The 25,122-nt window shown below is 41.7% G+C and overlaps 1 protein-coding gene and 1 pseudogene across 15 annotated transcripts in view; one reads left to right on the forward strand and one right to left on the reverse strand.

Moving 5' to 3' along the window:
* The window catches only part of SNTB2 (syntrophin beta 2), a 116,445-nt gene that overhangs the window by 58,940 nt on the left and 32,383 nt on the right, over positions 1–25,122 (forward strand). For 5 of the 15 annotated variants that reach the window (XR_012429097.1, XR_012429098.1, XM_074027506.1 and 2 more), the window contains 2 exons: positions 12,736–12,946; positions 23,508–23,650. Coding sequence is in view for 5 of the 15 variants with exons in the window: in XM_074027506.1 (XP_073883607.1) it covers positions 12,736–12,946; positions 23,508–23,650 (354 nt within the window). In the remaining 10 variants the exon portion in view is untranslated. Of the gene's footprint in view, positions 1–6,037; positions 6,079–8,906; positions 8,961–12,735; positions 12,947–23,507; positions 23,651–25,122 lie in introns of those variants that run through there. The other 10 variants (XR_012429099.1, XR_012429101.1, XR_012429100.1 and 7 more) reach the window with 5 other exon arrangements.
* LOC102116373 (zinc finger CCHC-type and RNA-binding motif-containing protein 1 pseudogene) lies at positions 16,833–17,503 on the reverse strand (annotated as a pseudogene).

The following is a 25,122-nucleotide window of genomic DNA, read 5'->3' on the forward strand; positions in this document are numbered from 1 at the left end:
AAAACATCAGTCTAAGGTGAGAGATGCATTTTTGGGGTTCCACATTTTAAGTTATTCTACATATATACATGTATATGTGTAGAAAAAATTTTGGACAGGCACACAAGAAACAGTTAATGGCTTTACCCCTAAGGTGTCAAATAAGATTAAGGGAGAGAAAGAAAGAGGGGGCATCTTCTCTTCCTTTTATATCTTTCCATAATGTTGTTATTACTTTTTTCACTATGAATATGTATTACTTTATTTTTATTTTATTTATTTTTTTTTGAGACGGAGTCTCGCTCTGTCGCCCAGGCTGGAGTGCAGTGGCGCGATCTCGGCTCACTGCAAGCTCCGCCTCCCGGGTTCACGCCATTCTCCTGCCTCAGCCTCCTGAGTAGCTGGGACTACAGGCGCCCACCACCGCGCCCAGCTAATTTTTTGTATTTTTAGTAGAGACGGGGTTTCACCGTGGTCTCGATCTCCTGACCTTGTGATCCGCCCGTCTCGGCCTCCCAAAGTGCTGGGATTACAGGCGTGAGCCACCGCGCCCGGCTATATGTATTACTTTATAATTGAAAGAATTCTTGTTAAAGAGAAATTTTTAAGTATCTCCTTAGATGGAAATTCCTTAGACTGTAGGTAGTATAGAGTTAGAGATCTGCATTATGGTTTTGGCTGAATCAACCAGCAGTGTGACTCTGGCAAGTTAGCTCCCCTTGACCTCAGTTTCCTCATTTGCAAAATGAGAAAATTAGATTGGATGATTTCTGATGTCCCTCCTAGTTCTATAATCATATGTGTTCTGTAACTTTGTCTTCATTAACTCCATGAAGTGGCACTGGTAGACCGAATGTTAAGTTAGAGATTAGGGGAAAAAATAAGATGAAAATAACTTGCCCAAAGACATAGTTAAGGACAGACTTTTTATAATGTGTTTTCACTATTATGGTCTCCTCTGATCTTAATGCACAGCCAGGTGCCTGATCAGGATGGAATGGAGCACAGAAGACACCAAGAAACTGAATTGCCTCCTTGGGTTTTTAAGGCCTCCTTGGGTATTTAAGGCTTCAAAGCTTCTGCTCTGTAGTATTTTACAAGGTTTGCTGGAATGAACTGAGCTCTGCAGTCGGATAGATCTTGGTGTGAATCCCAACTAGGTCACCTGCTCAAAGTAAGGTTCTGAGCAAGTCCCTTCACTTCTATACAACACCATATCATCATCTGTAAAAAAAGGGATAATGATACTTAGTGTGCTGATTAAATGAGATGGTACCTGTAAAGGCCCTTACACAGAGCCAAGCACATACAGTAGGTTCTCAAGAAATAGTATTTTTAAAAAGTCTTAACTCTGCTGGGCACAATGGCTCACACCTGTAATCCCAGCACTTTGGGAGGCCAGGGTTAGAGAATTGCTTAAAGCTAGAATTTAAGACCAATTTGGGCAACATAGTGAATCGCTGCCTCTACGGCATTTAAAAAGAAAATTAGCCAGACTTACTGGCGTGCACCTGTAGTCCTAGCTACTTGGGAGGCTAAGGTGGGAGGATCACTTGAACCCAAGAGTTCAAGGCTGCAGTGAGCTAGGATTGTGCCACTGCACTGTAGCCTGGGTGACAGAACAATATCCTGTCTCTTAAGAAAAGTCTTTTTTTTATTTTTATTTTTTTTTTGAGACGGAGTCTCGCTCTGTCGCCCAGGATGGAGTGCAGTGGCGCGATCTCGGCTCACTGCAAGCTCCGCCTCCTGGGTTTATGCCATTCTCCTGCCTCAGCCTCCTGGGACTACAGGTGCCCGCCACCTCGCCCGGCTAGTTTTTTGTATTTTTTAGTAGAGACGGGGTTTCACCGTGTTAGCCAGGATGGTCTCGATCTTCTGACCTCGTGATCCGCCCGTCTCGGCCTCCCAAAGTGCTGGGATTACAGGCTTGAGCCACCGCGCCCGGCCAAGAAAAGTCTTAACTGACTACTATGTAAACACGTTTTGAAAATTATATTCTGATATATTTAAATTTTTGGCTTTGTTTTAAAAGTTCAAGACATTGTAGAAATTACTTTGTGCTACGTATAGGTTTATTCCTGGAAGGTTGTATGTATGTTGAATCATCTAAGTGCAACACAGCTTGATCTTTAAAGAAATTTTGTATTCTTTTTATAAAGTAAGAATTTAATTTGGGCTGGGATAGGTGGCTCACGCCTGGAATCCCAGCACTTTGGGAGGCCGAGGCAGGTGGATCACTTGAGGTCAGGAGTTTAAGACCAGCCTGGCAAACATGGTGAAACCCTGTCTCCACTAAAAATACAAAACTTAGCCAGGTGTGGTGGCAGGCACCTGTAATCCCAGCTACTTGGAAGGCCGAGGCAGAAGAATTGCTTGAACCTGGGAGGCAGAAGTTGCAGTGAGCCGAGATTGCACCACTGCACTCCAGCCTGGGTGGCAGAGCAAGACTCTGTCTCAAGAACAAATAAATAAATAAATAAATAAAATAAATGAGATACATTTGAGCCAGACATGGTGGCGGCTCACACTTATCTCAGTACTTTGGGAGGCTGAGGCAGGAGAATTGCTTGAGGCCAGGAGTTTAAGACTAGCTTGGGCAATATAACAAGACCCTATCTCTACCAAAAAAAAAAAGAGAGAGAGAGAGAAAAGAGATACATTTATATAGAGCAGTTGGTCTGTTAATTATGGGCTTTTTTTTTTTAAAGTTAGGGACCATAGAGAATTAAATAGAATAGAGAAACAATGTGATAAAGAAAAACAAATTACAACTACATTTGTCAACTAGCTGTCAGGCTGAGAAAAGAACAGAGTCAATTTTGTTATAAATCATTTCTTTTTTTTTTTTTTTTGAGACAGGCTTCACTCCCATCGCCCAGGCTAGAGTACAATGGCATGGTCTCAGCTCACTGCAACCTCTGCTTCCTGGGCTCAAGTAATTCCCCTGCCTCAGCCTCCCAAGTAGCTGGGACTACAGGTACATGCCACTATGCCCAGCTAATATTTGTATTTTTTGTAGAGAAAGGGTTTTGCTACATTGCCCAGAGTGGTCCCCAACTCCTAGATTCCAGCAATCCACTCACTTTGGTTTTCCAAAGTGCTGGGATTACAGGCATGAGCCACCACGCCCGGCAATAAATTATTTCTGAGAATAGGTACCTATAGTGCTGCTGATGTAGCTGGGTATTGAAGAAAAAGGCAAAATGTTATAAAATTTCTATAGAAACCCAGGGTTGTGGGAGTGGGCAAAGAAAGACGGAAGAAGATGATATGACTTGGCTGTATTGCTAAATGTTGTGCTACTTCATCATTCACTAAGGATTGAAGTCCAGTAACCTTGGTCTTTGTTAAAACTTGGGGGCTGAATTCTCTGACATATTTATACGCTAAAGACATTTGGTGATGGTCACATGTGAAGTAGGTCTTCAGAACCAAATGGAGAGGGCAGTTTGGGGCTACCAGAGTTGTGCTATTATACCTTCCTTTTCAATAAATGATCAGTCTACTTGACCATGCATTACTATATAAGGAAAGGTCTTAGAAGATCCACGCTAGTTTTGAGATTCTCAGTCTTAATGCTTCAAAGCAACTTGTTCTAATTTTACTTAAGATATCAAAATTTGGCCGGGTGCAGTGGCTCCCACCTGTAATCCCAGCACTTTGAGAGGCCAAGGCAGGTGGATCACTTGACATCAGGAGTTTGAGACCGGCCTGGCCAACACAGTGAAACACCGTTTCTACTAAAAATACAAAAATTAGCCAGGTGTGGTGGTGCACGCCTGTAATCCCAGCTATTTGGGAGGCTGAGATAGGAGAATTGCTTGAACTCGGGAGGCAGAGGTTGCAGTGAGCCAAGATTATGGCACTCTGCAAGACTGTGTCTCAAAAAAAAATTTTTTAAAAATAAAAAAATTTGCACATTATTTGCTTTTTGTAAAATATAAATTGGAAGAGATTCAAAGTTATTCCTATGATGATACCACTTATACTTGCATTTCCATGTGCTTTTTAGACATAAGAGCATTAAGATTACAAGGAGTTTGCAAAAAATATGCATAATTTCGGCTATACTTATGGGAATATGAACATCTGTGTGTCTTGGCAGAAAAAATGTACAGAACCATTAACTAATTAGACCTCAGTTATGAGAGAAGATAGAAGTTAGGAAGATAGGCTTCGTAATGTTGGTCAGGCTACTTGTTTTCCACAAGCCTTGCATTTCCCCTGTATAAAATAAGATTATAGGAGGATTAAATAAGACAGTAATTATAGAATCAGTAAGTTCTCAAGTTATTATTATAGGCATTGTTAGTGTCCTTGTGACCTTAAATAAGTTCCTTAATTTCTCTGGCCGCCTGTTTTCTCTGTCTGTAGAATGGTCGTAATATCTGCTCAACTATATACTTTAGAATGAGAATAAATAATAATCTATAAAATAACTTGCGGCAGGGGGCTCGTGACTGTAATCTCAGCACTTTGGGAGACCAAGGCAGGCAGATCACTTGAGGCCAGGAGTTTGTGACCCTGTCTCTACTAAAAATAACAAAAAATTGCCCAGGCATGGTGGCACACACCTGTAATCCCAGCTACTCAAGATGCTGAGGCATAAGAATCACTTGAACCTGGGAGGCGGAGGTTGCAGTGAGCCGAGATTGTGCCACTGCACTCCAGCCTGGACACTCCAGGTGACAGAGTAAGATTCTGTCTCAAAAAGAAATAAAAATAAAAATAAAATAATAAAATAACTTGGAGCTCATTGGTCCTTAAATTTATCTCAGCTCTGTTAAAGGAAATATCCATTTGTTTATCTGTTTTTTATTGATGGTCACTTGAGCAATTTCCAGTATAGAGTTAGTATTAATAAAGTCACTGAATATTTTTGTACTTTCCTTTTTTTTCTTCTTCTTCTTCTGGTTTAAAGGCCTCAGAAACTTTTTCATTTCTGTGGGGTAAATTTGTAGGAGTGGAATTGCTGGGTCAAAGGATAGGTGCATATTTAGCTTAAAAAAAAAAAAAAAACAACTAGTCCAGGCGTGGTGGCTCATGCCTGTAATCCCAGCACTTTGGGAGGCTGAGGCAGGCAGATCACCTGAGGTCAGGAGTTCGAGACCAGCCTGACCAACATGGAGAAACCCCATCTCTACTAAAAATACAAAATTAGCTGGACATGGTGGCTCATGCCTGTAATCCCAGCTACTCGGGAGACTGAGGGAGGAGAACCGCTTGAACCCGGTAGGCGGAGGTTACCGTGAGCTGAGATCGCACCATTACTTACACTCCAGCCTGGGCAACAAGAGTGAAACTCCGTCTCAAAAACAACAATAACAACAGCAACAAACTGCCAGGCTGGGCACAGTGGCTCATGCCTGTAATCCCAGTACTTTGGGAGGTCGAGAGTGGTAGATCACCTGAGGTCAGGCGTTTGAGACCAGCCTGGCCAACATGGCGAAACCCCATGTCTACTAAAAATAAAAAAAATAAAATAAGCTAAACTGCCAGACTTCCTTCCAAAGTAATTGTGCTATTTTGTGCCATTTTATGTTCCTGCCATTATATGAGAGTTTTCATTGTTTCACATCCTCACCAAAATTGATGTTATCAGTCTTTTTAATATTTACCTTTCTGGTGGGTACATAGTGGAATCTTTTTGTGGCTCATCCTTCATTCGTATCTAAAGCCTTCACTTTCTAAACCAAAAATGTGTTTGATATTAGAGGGAAATGCCTTTTTTTTCTGCTTTACTACTTTGATTTGGTTCCATAGAGCTGAGAAAAAGTAAAAAGTGCTAATGATCAGAATGAGTAAGTACAGGGGAAGAAGAATTTTACTCCCTTCCTCTACCTTGAGTTTTCAAGACCTCATTTGATGCATCTGGTAATTATAAGTATTTCATTTTGAAAAGCAAACACTTAATAAATAATGATGAAGTCCAAGGAGAGAACATGAGCCCCTTCCTTAGCAATCAGTATTGTAGGCAGTATGAAGTTTAGGAAGAACAAGGTGTTCTCAAATACTCCTTTTGGAAATGTAAATCCATGTTCTTTGCATTGGTTCACAGTGCCTCACTCATCTTCACATTGGCTATTTTCCACGTAAAAGGTAAATTTTGCCTTTATAATGTATAAAATTATATGATTATTACTAAGTTGAACACTTAAGTTATATTAAAGACTTTGCTAAACAGGAGAAGTAAGCTAGACTTACAGAATCCTGTGTACCTAAACATTGATTTGATTCATCTGATCAAAATCTTAATTGCATTTCTCAGAAAATCCTCAGTGGTTTGACAAGAGGCCAAAACTTCAGACATTATAGCTGTCTCCTCTTCTCCCTTGTGGACCCAAATGATTACTGGCAGACTGCCTCCATATTTTTATTAGCAAAGTTTTCATTGGAATTTTCTTTTAAAATAGCAGTAGCCTTTACAAATTACTTTGTCCCCTTTGTCAGTTTTAATGGTTTCTTCAAAGGTGGACTCTTTTGGATCCTAGACTCATCAGTCCTATTTTGGAACTTCTTTTCTGTTTCTTCTAATTTAATTTTCTATTTCACAATCCCTTTTCAAGAAAAATTGCAAAATTTTTCTTTTCATAAAAAACTGGTTAACTGACTGAGCACCGTGGCTCAAGCCTGTAATCCCAGCACTTTGGGAGGTCGAGGCGGGCAGATCACGAGGTCAGGAGATTGAGACCACCCTGACTAACACAGTGAAACCCCGTCTCTACTAAAAATACAAAAAATAAGCTGGGCATAGTAGTGGGCGCCTGTTGTCCCAGCTACTAGGGAGGCTGAGGCAGCAGAATGGCGTGAACCCGGGAGGCGGAGCTTGCAGTGAGCCGAGATGGTGCTATTGCACTCCAGCCTGGGCGACAGAGTAAGACTCCGTCTCAAAAAAAAAAAAACCAAAAAAACAAAAAAAACTGGTTAACTGTCAGTGGGAAATAACTTACTGTCTATTCTCATATTTTTTCAGCCCAGTGGTCCCGGTATCTACTTGTGTTTAATCAGGCTTAGTTTTATTTTAAAACAGATTTATTTTCCATTCTTCCAGTTTTTAATAACTAGGATCTGAGACATCAGGATTTTCAGAAGTTAGACTGTGTCAAAGGAGAAATGTCTGAGAGATTGTCCTAGGAACTGTATCATGTGTAAAGACTTTCAGAAGGTGAACATTCTGTGCCTCAAGAAGGATGAACTGATTCCTATCTGTAGTGCTAAGTAGGTCAGTAGGAGGAGTGAAGGAAATTTCTGGTCAAGGTTTTGGGGCTGAACTTTTAGCATATGCTTAAAAGATGTTACACTGGTTACAGTGCCAAAGCAACTCGATGGAAATAAATAGTCCCTCTAGAAAATAGCCTGATATACGATCTGAAATAAGAACATCATTGCGTCCCCCACCCAGTTTCGTGGGATGAGGGTAATTCTGAATCTTTTGCTAGAATGAGGGTGGGGCAGTCACTGGCCACTGGGTATGGGGAATGCTGACAGGCTTTCAACCATACCACGCAGAGTAGAGCTGCATGCTTTACTCCCACTTCCAGAGGTAACTGGTACCACCGCTTCCCCAGCCTCTTAGGGATTCTCCAACATGGATTGGCTGGGATTTCGCTCTTTCCAGTTTTCTTAAGTCAGCTAAGTCATTTAACTCCTCTGTTTACTAGCCTCCAAAATTCTGTTGTAGTGACTCCTCTCCTGTTCTCCTTGGATTTGTAAGATTATGCTTTTAAAAAAAATACCCCGGCCTGGCGCGGTGGCTCACGCCAGTAATCTCAGCACTTTGGGAGGTCGAGGCAGGCGGATCACGAGGTCAGGGAGATCGCGACCATCCTGGCCAGCATGGTGAAACCCCGTCTCTACTAAATATTAGCGAGGCCTGCTGGCAGGCGACTCGGGAGCCTGAGGCAGAATGGCGTGAACCCGGGAGGCCTGCTGGCAGGCGACTCCAGCCTGAGTGAAAGAGCGAGACTCCATCTCAAAAAAAAAAAAAAAAAAAAAAAGCATGTGGGGGCCAGGCACGATGGTTCATGGCTATAATCCCAGCAGTTTGGGCGGCTAAGGCACGTGGATCACCTGAGGTCAGGAATTTCAGACCAGCCTGACCAACATGGTGAATTCCCGTCTCTACTAAAGATACAAAAACTAGCCGGGCGTGGTGGCACATGCCTGTAATCCCAGCTGCTTGGGAGGCTGAGGCAGGAGAATCGCTTGAACCCAGGAGGTGGAGGTTGCAGTGAGCTGAGACTGCGCCATTGCACTCCAGCCCGGGCAACAAAAGGTAAACTCTGTCTCAAAAAAAAAAAAAAAAAAAAAAAATTGAGTGGGGGCCGGGCGCAGTGGCTCATGCCTGTAATCCCAGCACTTTGGGAGGCTGAGGCGGTCGGATCATGAGGTCAGGAGTTCAAGACCAGGCTGGCCAACATAGTGAAACCCCGTCTCTACTAAAAATACAAAAATTAGCCGGGCATGGTGGCGGGCGCCTGTAGTCCCAGCTACTGGAGAGGCTGAGGCAGGAGAATTGCTTGAAACTGGAAGGCGGAGGTTGCAGTGAGCTGAGATCAGCCACTGCCCTCCAGCCTGGGCGAAAGAGCGAAACTCCGTCTCAAAAAAAAAAAAATTTTTTTTTTTTGTAGAGATGGGGTCTCACTTTGTTGCCCATGCTGGTCTCAAACTCCTGGCCTCAAGTGATTTCCCCGCCTCAGCCTCCCAAAGTGTTGAGATTACAGGCGTGAGTCACTGTACTTGACCTAATTTTTTAAAATTGTGGTAAAATACACATAACATAAAATTTCTTAATCATTTTTAAGTGTACAGGTCAGAAGTGTTAAGTATATTCATATTTTTGTACAACCAATGTCCAGAAATTTTTCTTCTTGCAAAACTAAAATTCTCTACTCATTAAAAACCTCCCCATTTCACCCTTCCTTCAGCTCCTGGCACCTACCATTCCACTTTCTGTGAGTTTGACTGCTGTAGATACTTCATAAAAGTGGGTTCATACATTATTTCTTTTTTCGTGACTGGCTTATTTTACTTAGTATAATATCCTTAATGATGTGTGTTGTAACATGTGTTAGGATTTCTTCCTTATTAAGGGGTGAATAATGCCATTATATGTATATACTACATTTTGTTTATCCATTCATCCATTGATGGACATTTGGGTTGCTTCCACCTTTTGGCTATTGTGAATGATGCTGCTATAAACATGGGTGTACAAATGTCTCATAAAATTATTTTTTAAGTTGATTGTTTTGATCATGTTGCCCTCCTATTGAGAATCCTAAGTGATTCTATGTTATTAATAGTTACCAATTAAGGCCAGGCGCAGTGGCTCACGCCTGTAATCCCAGCACTTTGGGAGACCTAAGTGGGCGGATCACTTGAGGTCAGGAGTTCAAGACCAGCCTGGCCAACATGGTGAAACCCTGTCTCTACTAAAAATACAAAAATTAGCCAGGCTTGGTGGTGTGTGCCTGTAATCCCAGCTACTTGGGAGGCTGAAGCAGGAGAATTGCTTGAACCCGGGAGGCAGAGGTTTCCGTGAGCCGAGATTGTGCCACTGCACTTCAGCCTGGGCAAAGAGCAAGACTCCATCTCAAAAAAAAAAAAAAAAAAAAGTTACCAATTAATATTCAGACTTAACCTGCTGTTCAAGACCCTCTAAATTCTGGAACCAAGCTACCTCTTAATATACGTAGGTATATAATAGGAAATCAAATAAAGAGCTCATCAGAACTGTGTCTAAATAAAAAGCAAATAGCTTAAAACTTGATATCTAAAGGTTTTCCTCTGAGTAATATGAACTTTCAAATACAGACTTTTCTTAAGCCTTTTGGCTGTTCACAACTCTTATTTTATGTCTTCTATTTTCTAGAACTTTTGTCCTATTTTGCTGTTACCATAAAACTTTGACAGCATATAAAAGATGGATAGACTAGTAGGTAGGCCTGGAAGTAGCTAGATGATACACTTTTTTCATCACTGTATCTCCAATACCAGTGCCTAGCACAGTATTTGGCATATAGTAGGTGCTCAATAAATGTTTATTTAAGAAAGTATAGACCAACCAGAATTCAAATGAAAATGAATATTTGTAATACGAAATATGACAACTTAAAGTATTTGGAATTATAAAGGGCTTAGAAACTGTGACAAAAGAGCTTCAAAGCAGAAATGCTAGTGTACTTGTAAATTGCTTATCTTTTTGACAAGTGGCATAGAATCTGATGATAGTGCCTTTAGGCAACAAAAACTGTCTTCAGAAAATAATGTAAAGAAAACTCACTCCCTGGTCATTGGCGGTTTGTGAATTTGTAGCCTACCATGAAAAACACTCCTAATTGCTTTTTTTTTCCATTTTAAAAGATATGTGTTCACAGCAGAGTATACATGTTATTTATTTATTTATTTGACTTTTAAAATTCATCTTTGCAAGAACTTTGATTAAAACACAAAACAGGCCGGGCGCGGTGGCTCAAGCCTGTAATCCCAGCACTTTGGGAGGCCGAGACGGGCGGATCACAAGGTCAGGAGATCGAGACCATCCTGGCGAACACGGTGAAACCCCGTCTCTACTAAGAAATGCAAAAAACTAGCCGGGCGAGGTGGCGGGTGCCTGTAGTCCCAGCTACTCGGGGGGAGGCTGAGGCCGGAGAATGGCGTAAACCCGGGAGGCGGAGCTTGCAGTGAGCTGAGATCCGGCCACTGCACTCCAGCCTGGGCTACAGAGCGAGACTCCGTCTCAAAAAAAAAAAAAAAACACAAAACAATATTCAATAGATTGCTTTATAAAGAATTTGTTCAATGTATATTTAAAATATTTTAGCAGTTTTCTAAAGGTTACTTTTGAAATATAGATTGTTCTTGGTGAGCATTAACTAATACAGAACAGTCATAGTGTTGATCCCTTAACTATTTTTCTACCATAACTCACTGGATGAGTAATCACATAAAAGTACCCAAACACAGTTCTAAATTTTCATAAAGAGTAATAATCTGCTAATTTTCTTTTTTCTTTTTTTTTTTTTTTGAGAGGAAGTCTCACTTTGTCATCCAGGCTGGAGTGCAGTGGCACGATCTTGGCTCACTGCAATCTCTGACTCCTGGGTTCAAGCGATTCTCCTGCCTCAGCCTCCTGAGTAGCTGACATTATAGGCATGTGCCACCATGCGTGGCTAATTTTTGTATATTTTAGTAGAGATGGGGTTTCACCATGTTGGCCAGGCTGGTCTCAAACTCCTGACCTCAGGTGATCTGCCCATCTCAGCCTCCCAAAGTGCTGGGATTACAGGCGTGAGCCACCATGCCCGGCTGCTAATTTTCTATTTATTTCACATAATGTAAATTTCAGTTCATTATTTGGCAGTACACATTTTTAAGCTGGCACTACTTTATACCAGAATTTCCTAAATGTTTAAAAGAGTATCAGTTCCTTCTTTTCAATGTGCCTATATGGTTCAGCAAGCATGCTTTTCATTTCTTAGACATAGAAATTAAGGTAAAGTTACCTACTGTAGACTACAGTAAGTTCCCTCAGCTTATTACTTTAACACTGAAACGACAGATCCAGCAGTTGGTGTTTCTTTAATTTTTTCTCAGGTTCAGTAACTAGCCCAAGTTGGTCTTTCTGATTTTTTAATATATTTTATTTATTTATTTATTTATTTATTTATTTATTTGAGACAGAGTCTTGCTCTGTCACCCAGGCTGGATCTTGGCTCACTGCAACTTCCACCTCCCTAGTTCAAGCAGTTCCCCTGCCTCAGCGTCCCGAGTAGCTGGGATTACAGGCGCCCGCCCCCATGCCCGGCTAAATTTTTTGTATTTTTGGTAGAGTCGGGATGTCACTATGTTGGCCAGGCTGGCCTCAAACTCCTGATCTCAGACAGTCCACCTGCCTTGGCCTCCCAAAGTGCTGGGATTACAGGAGTGAGCCACCGCGCCCGGCCTCTGATTTTTATCTTTCCATATGTTGTTTTCTTTGGAATTGAGCTCTAGGGAATTAAGAGAAAGTATCTTTTTTTTCTTTTTTTTTTTTAGACGGAGTCTCGCTCTGTCACCCAGGCTGGAGTGCAGTGGTCTGATCTTGGCTCATTGCAACCTCCACCTCCCGGGTTCAAGCTATTCTCCTGCCTCAGCCTCCTGAGTAGCTGGGATTACAGGCACCCACTACCATGCCCAGCTAATTTTTTGTATTTTAGCAGAGATGGGGTTTCACTGTGTTGCCCAGGCTTGTCTCGAACTCCTGAGCTCAGGCAATCTGCCTGCCTTGGCCTCCCAAAGTGCTGGTATTACAGTCGTGAGCTACTGTGCCTGGCCGAGAACGTATCTTTTTTTTGAGACGGAGTCTCGCTCTGTCGCCCAGGCTGGAGTGCAGTGGCCGGATCTCAGCTCACTGCAAGCTCCGCCTCCCGGGTTCACGCCATTCTCCCGCCTCAGCCTCCCGAGTAACTGGGACTACAGGCGCCCGCCACCTCGCCCGGCTAGTTTTTTGTATTTTTTAGTAGAGACGGGGTTTCACCATGTTAGCCAGGATGGTCTCGATCTCCTGACCTCGTGATCTACCTGTCTCGGCCTCCCAAAGTGCTGGGATTACAGGCTTGAGTCACCGCGCCCGGCCTGAAAGTATCTTTATTTGAGTATACAGATGTATTTGAAAATGCTAAGTTAAAATAGATTTGCAGTTATGTATTTTAAACCTGGCAGGTTTGGTGACTTCTGTCCTAGCTCATTTTTTTTTTTTCTTTTTCCACACAGATTGATAGAGCTACATTCTCCTGATAGCAGGAACACGTTGATCCTACGCTGCAAAGATACAGCCACAGCACACTCCTGGTTCGTAGCTATCCACACCAACATAATGGCTCTCCTCCCACAGGTGTTGGCTGAACTCAACGCCATGCTTGGGGCAACCAGTACAGCAGGAGGCAGTAAAGAGGTCAAGCATATTGCCTGGCTGGCAGAACAGGTAGGCTGGGAGGCAGGTATCACCTGGTTCCCATTCAGAGCCAGGATGGTTCCTCATTTTAGATATCTGTAATACTTAACATGCAGTTAGGTCCTGGATATCTAACTTGCAGATCTTTTGTTTTTCGGTCTTTTGTTTCACCTTCCTTTTTCTCCTTCTGCCTTTGGCTATTTGTTGCTAATTATCCACTCAACCAGAAGTAACTGACATAGTAATCACTATCATACTGTTACTAAAAAGAAGTTCTTATTACCATCTCTATCCTTAATGACAGAGGATAATTTTCATGATTTTAGATCAGGTTCAGCTAACTTTTTCTGTAAAGGGCAAGATAGCATCACAACTACTTGATTCTTCTGTTGTAGCAAGACAACTGTAATAGGCAATAGGAAAATGAATGGGTGTGACTGCGTTTCAGTAAAACTTTATTTACAAAAACAAGTAAACTGGTGGTTGGCTGGATCTGGCCCAGGGGTCATAGTTTCCCAACCCTTGTTCCTGACTAGAAGAGCTTCTAGGGGCAGCAGGCTGTAGTTGATTCTCCTGCTCTGGGAAAAGTATAAAATATACAAACGATTTTACAATTAGACAGAGGTACAATTGTCTTCCATAACTGAAAAGTGAAAAAAAAAGAAACAAGAAAGCCTGAGTAGATGTTGAGTGAAAGGAAAAGAAGAACTTGAAAGCCCAAGTTATTTTAGATCCCATGTTTGACAAAAGGAGAGTAAAAGTTCTATGTGACATTATGTTACATCTTTTTTCTTCACCATCAGCTAGGCTAGAGGGGCTTGAAAAAAAAAGGACTGGACTAGGGGGTTCAGAGATGAGTGTTTAAGTGCTAGCTCTGTTTTTCACTGCTTTTGAGTCTTTTTGAAACTTACGTTTTGAATCCTAGTTGTGTGTGCAAAGGGCCAGGGAGTGGACTAAATAACTGGTTCCCAAATACAGCAGAATCAGCACAGGAAGGATTCTGTTCTTTCAGTTTTGATTTTTTTTTTTTTTTTTTTTTAAGTACAGTTTCCCACTGGTTCCCACCTTCCACCCCAACATAGTTCTAACTTTTTTTTTTTAAGCCCAGGTTGATTTTATTTATTTGAGGAGGATATTGTCCTCAAAGCAGTTCTGATGTGGTAGATCTGTGGTGGTGCCTGGTGATCTTGGTGGTACCAAGTAATTGTGGTAATTCAGGGGCCAATTTTGGTCACCAGCAAGAGTAATTTTTTTATTTTATTTTTTGCCACTTCTCAACTTTTTATGAACATTTCAAATAAAATTATAATGAGAATGTAATATTAGTACAGTGATCATTTCTATAAAGCATAATTAGAATAACTAATAAATGAGTGAAAGTCATGGTATAAGTACTTATGACTTTGAAAATTTTAACATTTTAGTTGTGTTTATCATTGTTTCTATATTTTATATGCTAGTTGAAAACTTGAATTAAATGGTAATTGTTCTGTGCTTCTGGCATTGTTCAAAATCCTCATGATTTTAAAAAGGTAACACATTCACATGGTTGAAAAATCAAACAAAAAATTAATAGGTGAAAAGTCTTGCCCTCATTCCTGTTACCTATCCACCTGTCATGCCCTTTGCCCTGGGAAGGTAACAACTCTTATTCCTTTCTATTGAATCTTTTGAGAGTTTCTTTATGCAAATAAAAAGAAAATATGAGGCAGGATGTGGTAGCTCATACCTGTAAAACCAACACTTTGGGAGGCTGAGGTGGGAGGATCGCTTAAGACCAGGAGTTTGAGACCAACCAGGGCAATATGGCAAAACCCCATCTCTACAAAAAATTAACAACTAAAAAAAAATTAGCTGGGTCCTTTCACACATGCACTGTCCAGATCCTTTGGCTCCTATGTCCAGGTAGATCAGATAAGGATATCAACATTATCTGCATATATTCAGTTCTTAAGTTTCTGACAGTAAATAGTAAAACTTTGGTTAGTAAGGGATTTATCCAAAGGTTCACATCAGTTCCTAAGTTTAGATAGTGAGAGTTCAGAGGGTAGGGGATATTTCTCTTTTTGTTTTTTTGGAGATGGAGTCTTGCTCTGTCGCCCAGGCTGAAGTGCGGTGGCGCGATCTCGGCTCACTGCAAGCTCCGCCTCCTAGGTTATTGATACTAATTTTTATGTGACTGATTTTACCCTTTAACTGGTTATATTGGTTTTTGTTTTGTTTGTTTGTTTGTTTTGTTTAATTTCCATGTTCACAGTGGTTTTTTTAAATTGGCAAATAATTATGTATATTTATGGGATACAATATAATGTTTTGATACATGTATACATTGTGGAATGCTCAAATCAGGCTAATCAACATATCCATCACCTCAAATATTTATCATTTCTTTGTGGTAAAAACATTTAAAATTTTTTCTTTTAACGTATTTTGAAATACGCAATTTATTTTTTTGAAATGAGGTCTTACTCTGTCGCCCAGGCTGGAGTGCAGTGGTGCGATCTTGGCTCACTGCAACCTTTGCCTCCCAAGTTCAAGCTATTCTCCTGCGTCAGCCTCCTGAGTAACTGGGATTACAGGCACATGCCACCACACCCAGCTAATTTTTGTATTTTTAGTAGAGATGGGATTTCACCATGATGGCCAGACTGGTGTCAAACTCCTGACCTCAGGTCATCCATCCGCCTCACCCTCCCAAAGTTCTGGGATTACAGGTGTGAGCTACTATGCCCGGTCAATATATTATTATTAACTATAGTCACCATACTATGCAAAAGATTACCAGAATTTATTCATCCTGTTTAATTGAAACTTTGTACCATTTGACCAACATCTTCACTTTCCCCATTTACGCCTCACCCCAGCCACTGGGAACCACCATTCCACTCTACTTTTTTTTTTGAGGCAGGGTCTCATTCTTTCACGCGGGCTGAAGTGCAGTGGTGTAATCATGGCTCACTGCAGCCTCAACCTCCTGGGCCCAAGCAATCCTCCCACTTCAGTCTTCTGAGTAGCTAGGACTACAAGCACGTACCACCACACCAGGCTAATTTTAAAATTATTTTTTGTAGAGATAGGATCTCACTGTGTTGCCCAGGCTGGTCTCAAACTCCTGGGCCCAGGTCATCTTCCCAACTTAGCCTCCCAAAGTGCTAGGATTATAGGCATGAGCCACTGTGCCCGGTCTGGGTATGTTCTTTTTTTTTTTGAGACGGAGTTTAGCTCTTGTTGCCCAGGCTGGAGTGCAATGGTGCAATCTTGGCTCACTGCTACTTCTGCCTCCTGGATTCAAGCAGTTCTTGTGCCTCAGCCTCTTAAGTAGCTGGGATTACAGGTGCGCACCACCATGCTCAGCTAATTTTGTATTTTTAGTAGAGACGGGGTTTCACCATGTTGGTCAGGCTGGTCTCAAACTCATGACCTCAAGTGATCACCTGCCTCAGCCTCCCATAGTGCTGGGATTACAGGTGTGAGCCACTGCGCCCTGACGGTTATATTCTTAAAGGGAGATTTTTTTGAGTCCACCAAATGGAGGACATGTTATCTATTAAATGAGTTTTTTTAAGCATTTGAGTATTTTTTTTTAACTTTGTATGCCAAGACTTTTTTATTTTAGTGATGTATACAAAATAAATGTAATGGTTTTTTTTTTTTCGAGACAGAGTCTCACTCTGTCTGGAGTGCAGTGGTGCTATCTTGGCTCACTGCAAGCTCCTCCTCCCAGGTTCACGCCATTCTTCTGCCTCAGCCTCCTGAGTAGCTGGGACTACAGGTACCTGCCACCAAGCCCGGCTAATGTTTTGTATTTTTAGGAGAGACAGGGTTTCACCATGTTACCCAGGATGGTCTTGATTTCCCGACCTGGTGATCCGCCCGCCTAGGCCTCCCAAAGTGCTGGGATTACAGGTGTGAGTCACTGCGCCTGGCCAATAAATGCAATTTTAATCACTTGAGTTCTTCCTTATCACTGAAATATGTGCTTTTCTTTATTCTTGAGCGTCTTGAATCATCTGATGTTGAGGGACCTCCTGAACTGGATTTTCTTTTTTTCTTCTTTTCTTCCTCCTCAGTTTTGGCTTTTTGGAATGCTGTGGCATAAGGCTGTCAAGACTAGGATTCTCCCCTTAATCTTCACTGTCTTCTACTTCTGCAGTTTCTTCTACTGGTTCAGGAACTTTCTTTTTTTTTCTTTCTTCTTTGGAGGTTCACGTTCTTCAAGCATATTTTTCAGACAGGCGTAACTTAGGTGTCCACTTTTCCCACAAACATAACACTTAGATTCATCAAAGTAGTTCTGCCTTTGGGTGAACTCGGCTGCTCTTCTGTTGTCAATAGTGATGCTTGCTTTTATCACTCTACCAAATAACTGTTGTTTATTGCCCTAGTACTGTTTTGTGCAGATTATTTTATCGAAAAATAAAATAAATGCAACCTCTTTACTCTTCCTGGTATGTTTATATTTCATTATAGTAACCTTTACAACTTTGCTATGCTTGGAAAATATGCAGTATAAGTCATTATTTGTCAGGGAACAGGTGAGGTGGATATATGCTCTGTGCTTTTACTTGGAGCCAACTCACCGCTCATGTCTTCAGGTGGGGCAGACCCAGGAGACCAGAAGAGCGAGAGCCCTCGTTTTAGCTGGGGCTAAACCGTGACTTTTTTGCCCCTCACAATGGCCTTGGCATCACAGGTCCTAGGAAGGGTCAGGTGCAGAGACAAGAAAGTAGCAGCAGCAGTGCCTCTTTGCGACTGTGGGAGACCCAGGCCTGGGCATTAATGAGAAAAGCCAAAGGCCGGGTACCGTGGTTTGTGCCTGTAATCCCAGCTTTTGGGAGGTGGGCGAGAGGAACGCTTGAGCCCAGGAATTCAAGACCAGCTTAGGTAACAAAGTGAGACCCCATCTTTACACAAAAATTTTTTAAAAATTAGCTAGGAGAGATGGTGGGCACCTGTGGTCCCAGCTTTTCAAGATTCTGAGGTGGGAGAATCACTCGATCCCAGGAGGTCGAGGCTGCAGTGAGTCTCGTGAGCCTACAGTGAGTGTTTGTGCTCCTGCTCCCTAGCCTGGGGAACAGAGTAAGACCCTGTCTCAAAAAAAAAAAAAAATGAAGCCGGGCGTGTTGGCTTACACCTGTAATCCCAGCACTTTGGGAGGCTGAGGCGGGCAGATCACGAGGTCAGGAGATCAAGACCATCCTGAGTAACACAGTGAAACTCCATCTCTACTAAAATATAGAAAAGTAGCCAGGCATGGTGGTGGGTGCCTGTAATCCCAGCTACTCGGGAGACTGAGGCAGGAGAATGCCGTGAACCCGGGAGGCGGAGCTTGCAGTGAGCCGAGATCGCGCCACTGCACTCCAGCCTGAGCGACAGAGCAAGACTCCGTCAAAAAAAGAAAAAAAGAAAAAAAGAAAAGAAAAGGCAAGACAACCAAGGAAGGTTTATTTTAACAGTTACTACTTGATGCCTTTTAACTCTCAAAGTGCATAAAGACTCAAGTTAGGATCATATACATTCAGTTGGTATTAGTGTAATTATTTATTTACTTTTTGCTGTCCATTTTTTATTGTAATAATAAAATAAAGAACCAGAAGTACGTTGCCTGTCAAAAAGGGAAATGAATAATAACTATTAGTATTTTTTCATCTTTGGTGCTGTCCACCTCTGTTTATTAGAAATAAAATTTGGAGGCCCAAAACGGTGGCTCACGCCTGTAATCCCAGCACTTTGGGAGGCTGAGGCAGGCAGATCATGAGGTCAGGAGTTTGAGACAAGCCTGGCCAACATGGTGAAACCCCGTCTCTACTAAAAATACAAGAATTAGCTGAGCGTGGTGGTGGGCACCTGTAATCTCAGCTACTCAGGAGGCTGAGGCAGGAGAATTGTTTGAATCCGGGAGGGAGAGGTTGCAGTGAGGCGAGATTGTACCATTGCACTCTAGCCTGGGCAACAGGGTGAATCTCCATGAGGGAAAAAAAAAGAAAATTTGGAGAAAGCTGTAGTTTGGCCAGGTTTGTGTATGTGTGGGTATTCAAACACAAGCAAACCAAAGCCCTAACATTCGTATCCCTTTTGTCTCTGGCCAGAAACTCAATGGTGGGATCCCCAAGGCTGCTTGTGCTACCATAATCGAAAAACACATACTATATATAGCAGACAGCGTTTGACTTCACTGAAAGCAAACAGTGTCCTTAAAAGTTAAGGCAAGGCCAGATGTGGTGGCTCACGCCTGGAATCCCAGCACTTTGGGAGGCTGAGGTGGGTGGATCACCCACCTCAGGAGGTCAGGAGTTCGAGACCAGCCTGGCCAACATGGCAAAACCCCCATCTCTACTAAAAATATAAAATTAGCTGGGCATGGTGGCAGACACCTGTAATCCTAGCTACTCAGGAGGCTGAGGTAGGAGAATCTCTTGAACCCGGGAGGTGGAGTTTGCAGTGAGCCGAGATGGTGCCATTGTACTCTAGCTTGGGCAACAGAGCGAAATTCCATCACCAAAAAAAAAAAAAAAAAAAAAACCAACAAAACTTAAGGCAAATAGGCAATCAGAATGATTAAATTTAGGTTTCATTTTTTTCCCCAATATAAGTAAAAGAGGGAAAAGATATTCTCTAAAAACGAAGGACTTGAAAGAGCTAAGAGAGTAAACAGTTTGAAAAACATGTTAATTAAAGTTCTCTTTCTTGAAATTGAACATCGCTCCCATTGGCATTAGCATCTTTCCTTTAGGGCTTAAAATACCTTCTTTGGGAAGACATACATTTAATTTAGGTTTTCCAAATGCTTATACTCTGATCTAGCCTTCAAAAATCTCTCTCTTGTAACTTAAGGGGAAAAATTATTTACTTGTTTACTTTATTTTATTTGTGAAACAGGGTCTCACTCTGTTCCCCAGGCTGGAGTGCAGTAGTACAATCTCAGTTCACTGCAACCTCTACCTCCTGGGCTGAAGTGATCCTCCCACCTCAGTCTCTTGAGTTGCTGGGACTACAGATGCACACCATCATGCCTGGCTGATTTTTGTAGTTTTTGTAGAGATGAGGTTTTTACCAAGTTGCCCAGGCTCAAGTGATCTGCCCACTTGGGGCTCCCAAAGTGTCAAGATTACAGATGTGAGCCAGCACACCCAGCCAGGAAAACATTTATTTTCAAAAATCAGTTTATCTTTTTTTTTTTTTTTTTAGACAGTCTCGCTCTGTTTCCAGGCTGGAGTGCAGTGGCACGATCTCAGCTCACTGCAACCTCCGCCTCCCTGGTTCAAGCGATTCTCCTGCCTCAGCCTTCTGAGTAGCTGGGACTACAGGCACGTGCCACCACGCCCAGCTAATTTTTGTAGAGATGGGGTTTCACCATGTTGGCCAGGATGGTCTCGATCTCCTGATCTCATGATCTGCCTGACTTGGCCTCCCCAAGTGTTGGGATTACAGGCGTGAGCCACCGCGCCTGGATTAAAATCAGTTTATCATTTTAACCCTTTGGGAAGACAGTTCTATCTGATGTAACCTATTGAAATATTGTCTGTAATAGTCTTGGGAACAAATACCTAGTAGTGAACATAAACTGGAATTTTTTTGGGGATATGTGTGATCCAAAAATGTATGATTCTAAGAGAACCTCTTTAGAGCTGATACTCTCCTTCCAGACATTGGAGAGTTAACCACAGACTAATATAGAGTCTTGGAAAACTAAGGTTCACTGATAAGAAATGTATAATTATTTCTACAATATTTTGCTTGAATTCTCAGTGTTAGGTTTTGTCTTTTGTTGCTTTCAGCACATGGTAGAACACTAGTCCCTTCACTGGCTAGAATTAATTTCCCACTTTTGGGATCTAGCTCGTGGCCTTGGCTAGGAGAAGAGAGTCCCAGTGATAGATATTATAGCACAGAACCAAACCACTCAGGCCACTTTCAGATTAGAGATGTAAGGTTCTCATGTCCAGATTACCTTCAGAAGTCCTTAAGGAAAGCACGTGAAAAGGGCTCTAAAGGCAACACTTTCAGAGATAAGTGATTGTCAATTTGAATTCTCCTTGAAGCTGTCAGTGTTAAAATACAGTGTTGTTAAACAGTCCTTGCTCAGAGGTCTCCTGAGGAGGGAAAAGTTTTGATCATGACAGGGCTTTTCTTGAATATAGTCTTTGGCTTTTTGGCCTTGGATCCTTGACAGTATGGATAAATAGTAGTTGTTTTCCTGAAGTTTAAAACATTTTTAGAGATAACTGAGCATTATACAAGTAAATTCAATGCAACCTTCTAAGCTGAAACATAAATTTCTAAAATACAATGGGCCAGGCACGGTGGCTCATGCTTGTAATCCCAGCACTTTGGGAGGCTGAAGTAGGTGGATCACCTGAGGTCAAGAGTTCGAGACTAGTATGGCCAACATGGTGAAACCCTGGCTGTACTAAAAATACAAAAAATTAGCTGGGCGTGGTGGCGGGTGCCTGTAATCTCAGGTAGTCAGGAGGCTGAGGCAGGAGAATTGCTTGAACCCGGGAGGTGGAGGTTGCAGTGAACCAAGATCTTGCCATTGCACTCCAGCCTGGGTGACAGAACACGACTCTGTCTAAAAACATAATAATAATAATAATAATAATAATAGTAATAAAATACAATGGAGAACTCTTGGAACATAGTTTAAGTGTTTTCTTAAGCTGTTAAGTTCTGGGTTAATAATAATTTTTTAAAAATACAACACAGTGAGGCTGGGCACATTGGCTTACACCTGTAATCCTAGCACTCTAGGAGGCCGAGGCAGGCAGATTGCCTGAGCCCAGGAGTTCAAGGCCAGCCTGGGCAATACAGTGAAACCCCATCTCTTCTAAAATACAAAAAAATTAGCTGGGCGTGGCAGCATGCACCTGTAGTCCCAGCTACTCAGGAGGCTGAGGCAGGAGAATTGCTTGAACCCAGGAGGCAGAGGTTGCAGTAAGCCGAGATCGCACCACTGTACTCCAACCTGGGCAACAGAGTGATACTGCGTCTCAAAAAACAAAACAAAACAAAACAAAACACACACACAGCGGGTCTGGCGCTATGGCTCACTCCAGTAATCCCAGCACTTTGGGAGGTTGAGGCGGGCAGATGACCTGAAATCAGGAGTTCGAGACCAGCCTGACCAACATGGAGAAACCTTGTTTCTACTAAAAATACAAAATTAGCTGGGTGTGGTGGCATATGCCTATAATCCCAGCCACTCAGTAGGCTGAAGCAGGAGAATCACTTGAACCCGGGAGGCTGAGACTGCAGTAAGCTGAGATTGCACCATTGCACTCCGGCCTGGGCAACAAGAGCGAAACTCCGTCTCAAAAAGAAAAAAAAAAAACGACATAGTGAATCATGATCTGCGTTTTAAAAAAATACGATAGACGGGCCGGGCAAGGTGTCCCATACCTGTAATCCCAGCGCTTTGGGAGGCCAAGGCGGGTGGATCATGAGATCAGGAGATCAAGACCACCCTGGCCAACGTGGTAAAACCCATCTCTACTAAAAATACAAAAATTAGCTGGGTGTGGTGGCACACACCTGTAGTCCTAACTACTCAGGAGGCTGAGGCAGGAGGTAAAGGTTGCAGTGAGCAGGCCGGGCGCGGTGGCTCAAGCCTGTAATCCCAGCACTTTGGGAGGCCGAGACGGGTGGATCACGAGGTCAGGAGATCGAGACCATCCTGGCTAACACGGTGAAACCCCATCTCTACTAAAAAATACAAAAAACTAGCCGGGCGAGGTGGCGAGCGCCTGTAGTCCCAGCTACTCGGGAGGCTGAGGCAGGAGAATGGCATAAACCCGGGAGGTGGAGCTTGCAGTGAGCTGAGATCCGGCCACTGCACCCCAGCCTGGGCGACAGAGCAAGACTCCGTCTCAAAAAAAAAAAAAAAAAAAAAAAAAAGGTTGCAGTGAGCCGCGATTGTGCCACTGCACTCCAGCCTGGCGACAGACCGAGACTGTCTCAAAAAAAAAAAAAAAGATAGACATTAACAGATTACATTGCACAAAATAAGAGAGTTATGTTATTCGGAAAATATTTTATTCAACTATCTATGTATGCGTATATTGGGTTGCAATGTAAACTATATTTCTTATTGTAAGTCTTGATGAAAAACTTTGATGTTTACATTATACAGACTTACTTGGTAGTAGTAGTTTCTGTCCTATGTTTAGAAGATATTACACATCAGACATTCTGAAACTTATAATTTTGAACATATTACTATATATTTAATTAGAATTGACAATATTGGCCAGATGTGTGGCTCATGCCTGTAATCGCAGCTCTTTGGGAAGCTGAGTGAGACCCTATCTCAATAAAAGAAAAAACAGAATTGGCAATGCTCAGTTATTATGGAATGGGGAAAAACTGTTGTATCACTAGATAATGTTTATAACTCTAATACACACACCACTTCACACCTCACAGTGGAGAGTCCCTACCAGTGTAAACTTGGTGAGATGTTTCCTGTATGTCAAGTCCATCAGGTTGGGAAAACAACATGGAGACCCATTGTGTTAGGCCATCACTGAAGGAACTTTTACAAAGACATATCATTATAGTTAGCCCTGATTTCTGAATTTTTCCATTGTAACAGGCAAAACTAGATGGTGGAAGACAGCAATGGAGACCTGTCCTTATGGCTGTGACTGAGAAGGATTTGCTGCTCTATGACTGTATGCCATGGACAAGAGATGCCTGGGCATCACCATGCCACAGCTACCCACTTGTTGCCACAAGGTAAGTAAGACTAAAGATAAGGAAATAAAATATTTATCCTACTCTAAATCTACAAAGGAATTTTAAAGTGAATTTTGTTATCTTAGGTGCCTAAAAGAGCATTTAAGTAGCGGATGCAGACAAAAATTTTTTCTTTTACAATCTTATTGATCATTTTGCAGCTGCTAGCTCAGAATAAATTGTTTTTTTCCTGAGCATTTTTGTGTGTACCTTTTAAGTTGTCAAAGAAACTTCCTAACTGTTCCCTTTCAAGACTTGCTTAGTCATGAAGATTATAGGGGTTTTTTTTTCTTTATTTTATTGACTGTGACTAGAAAACCACTGAAAATTGTGGCAGCCTTTTGACTGAGTGATGAAATCATTTAAACCAGAATGTGGTACTGTGGATAAACCACACAACTCAGCCAAAATATTGTTCAACTTCTCTTTCTAATGTAAGAACACATCATTTTGATTCTATGAAATAACCATTGATTTGACCTGAAGCCACAGGGTGTTTCTAGCATTCCACATATGGAGGGCTGAAAGGGAAAAGAATAGAGAAATTTAGACTTGGGAGCCAAGATGTCTTAAGGGATCATAACTGTGAAACTAGAAAACATACCCAAATTCAAATTTTTTTGGACTTATAAAATAATCAGGTGTTGGTATAACTCAAAAACTACACATTAAAGAAGAGTGTCATGGGAAAGTATTTGGTAGTCAAAAGAGCTAAATGCTGAAACTATCTGGAATATCCCAGTGGGAATAGTGGGGTTTTCCTGCTTTGAGGAGACAAAGATTCATGTAAGGCAGAGTATTCTTTGCATTACAGGAAAAGTTTCACTTTAAAAGATTTCCTTAACTTACCACATATATTATTCTTCCCTTACATATATTATTCTTTTTATAAAAAAAATCGTTTTCACATAGGCTTCCAGTAGTATCTCCATAATTTAGAGCTGGAGCTCCTAGATCACAGAATGAAATAAAGGATTTGCTGAGCCTCAGTATTAGGGAGGTATGCCCTCATTAATTCCTTCAGGACAGAATAGTCCTGCAGAAAGACTGAATTTAATTATCAGTTTCTCTTTTAAAAAAATAAAATAAAATATACAGTATTATTTATTGTAAATTTCTTAATATTTGGTTTTTTTAATCCCCACTAAATTATAACCTCCTTGAAGTCAAGAACTCTGATTTAGTCATCTCAGCACTTCCCACAATGCTTTGCATGTAGGAGGCTATCAATAAATCTTAGTTGAATTAAATTCTTTACTTAAGTTATAGTTTCTCTGTCATGATTACATTAGGAACTTGATGATAATCCTATAAAAATATGTGACCGTGTCTTAGTAATTATAATTAGAGCAAATAAATTTATATTTTCCAAAGATTTAGAGTTTAGGAATATGGCTCTGGAGATCTCTTAAGTTTAAATTTTGTAGAATCAGCTTACACTTTGGTTCTGATCATAGAATGCAAGGAAGGTA

This window comes from Macaca fascicularis, chromosome 20 (genome assembly GCF_037993035.2).
Source record: "Macaca fascicularis isolate 582-1 chromosome 20, T2T-MFA8v1.1".
Lineage (NCBI taxonomy): Eukaryota > Metazoa > Chordata > Mammalia > Primates > Cercopithecidae > Macaca > Macaca fascicularis.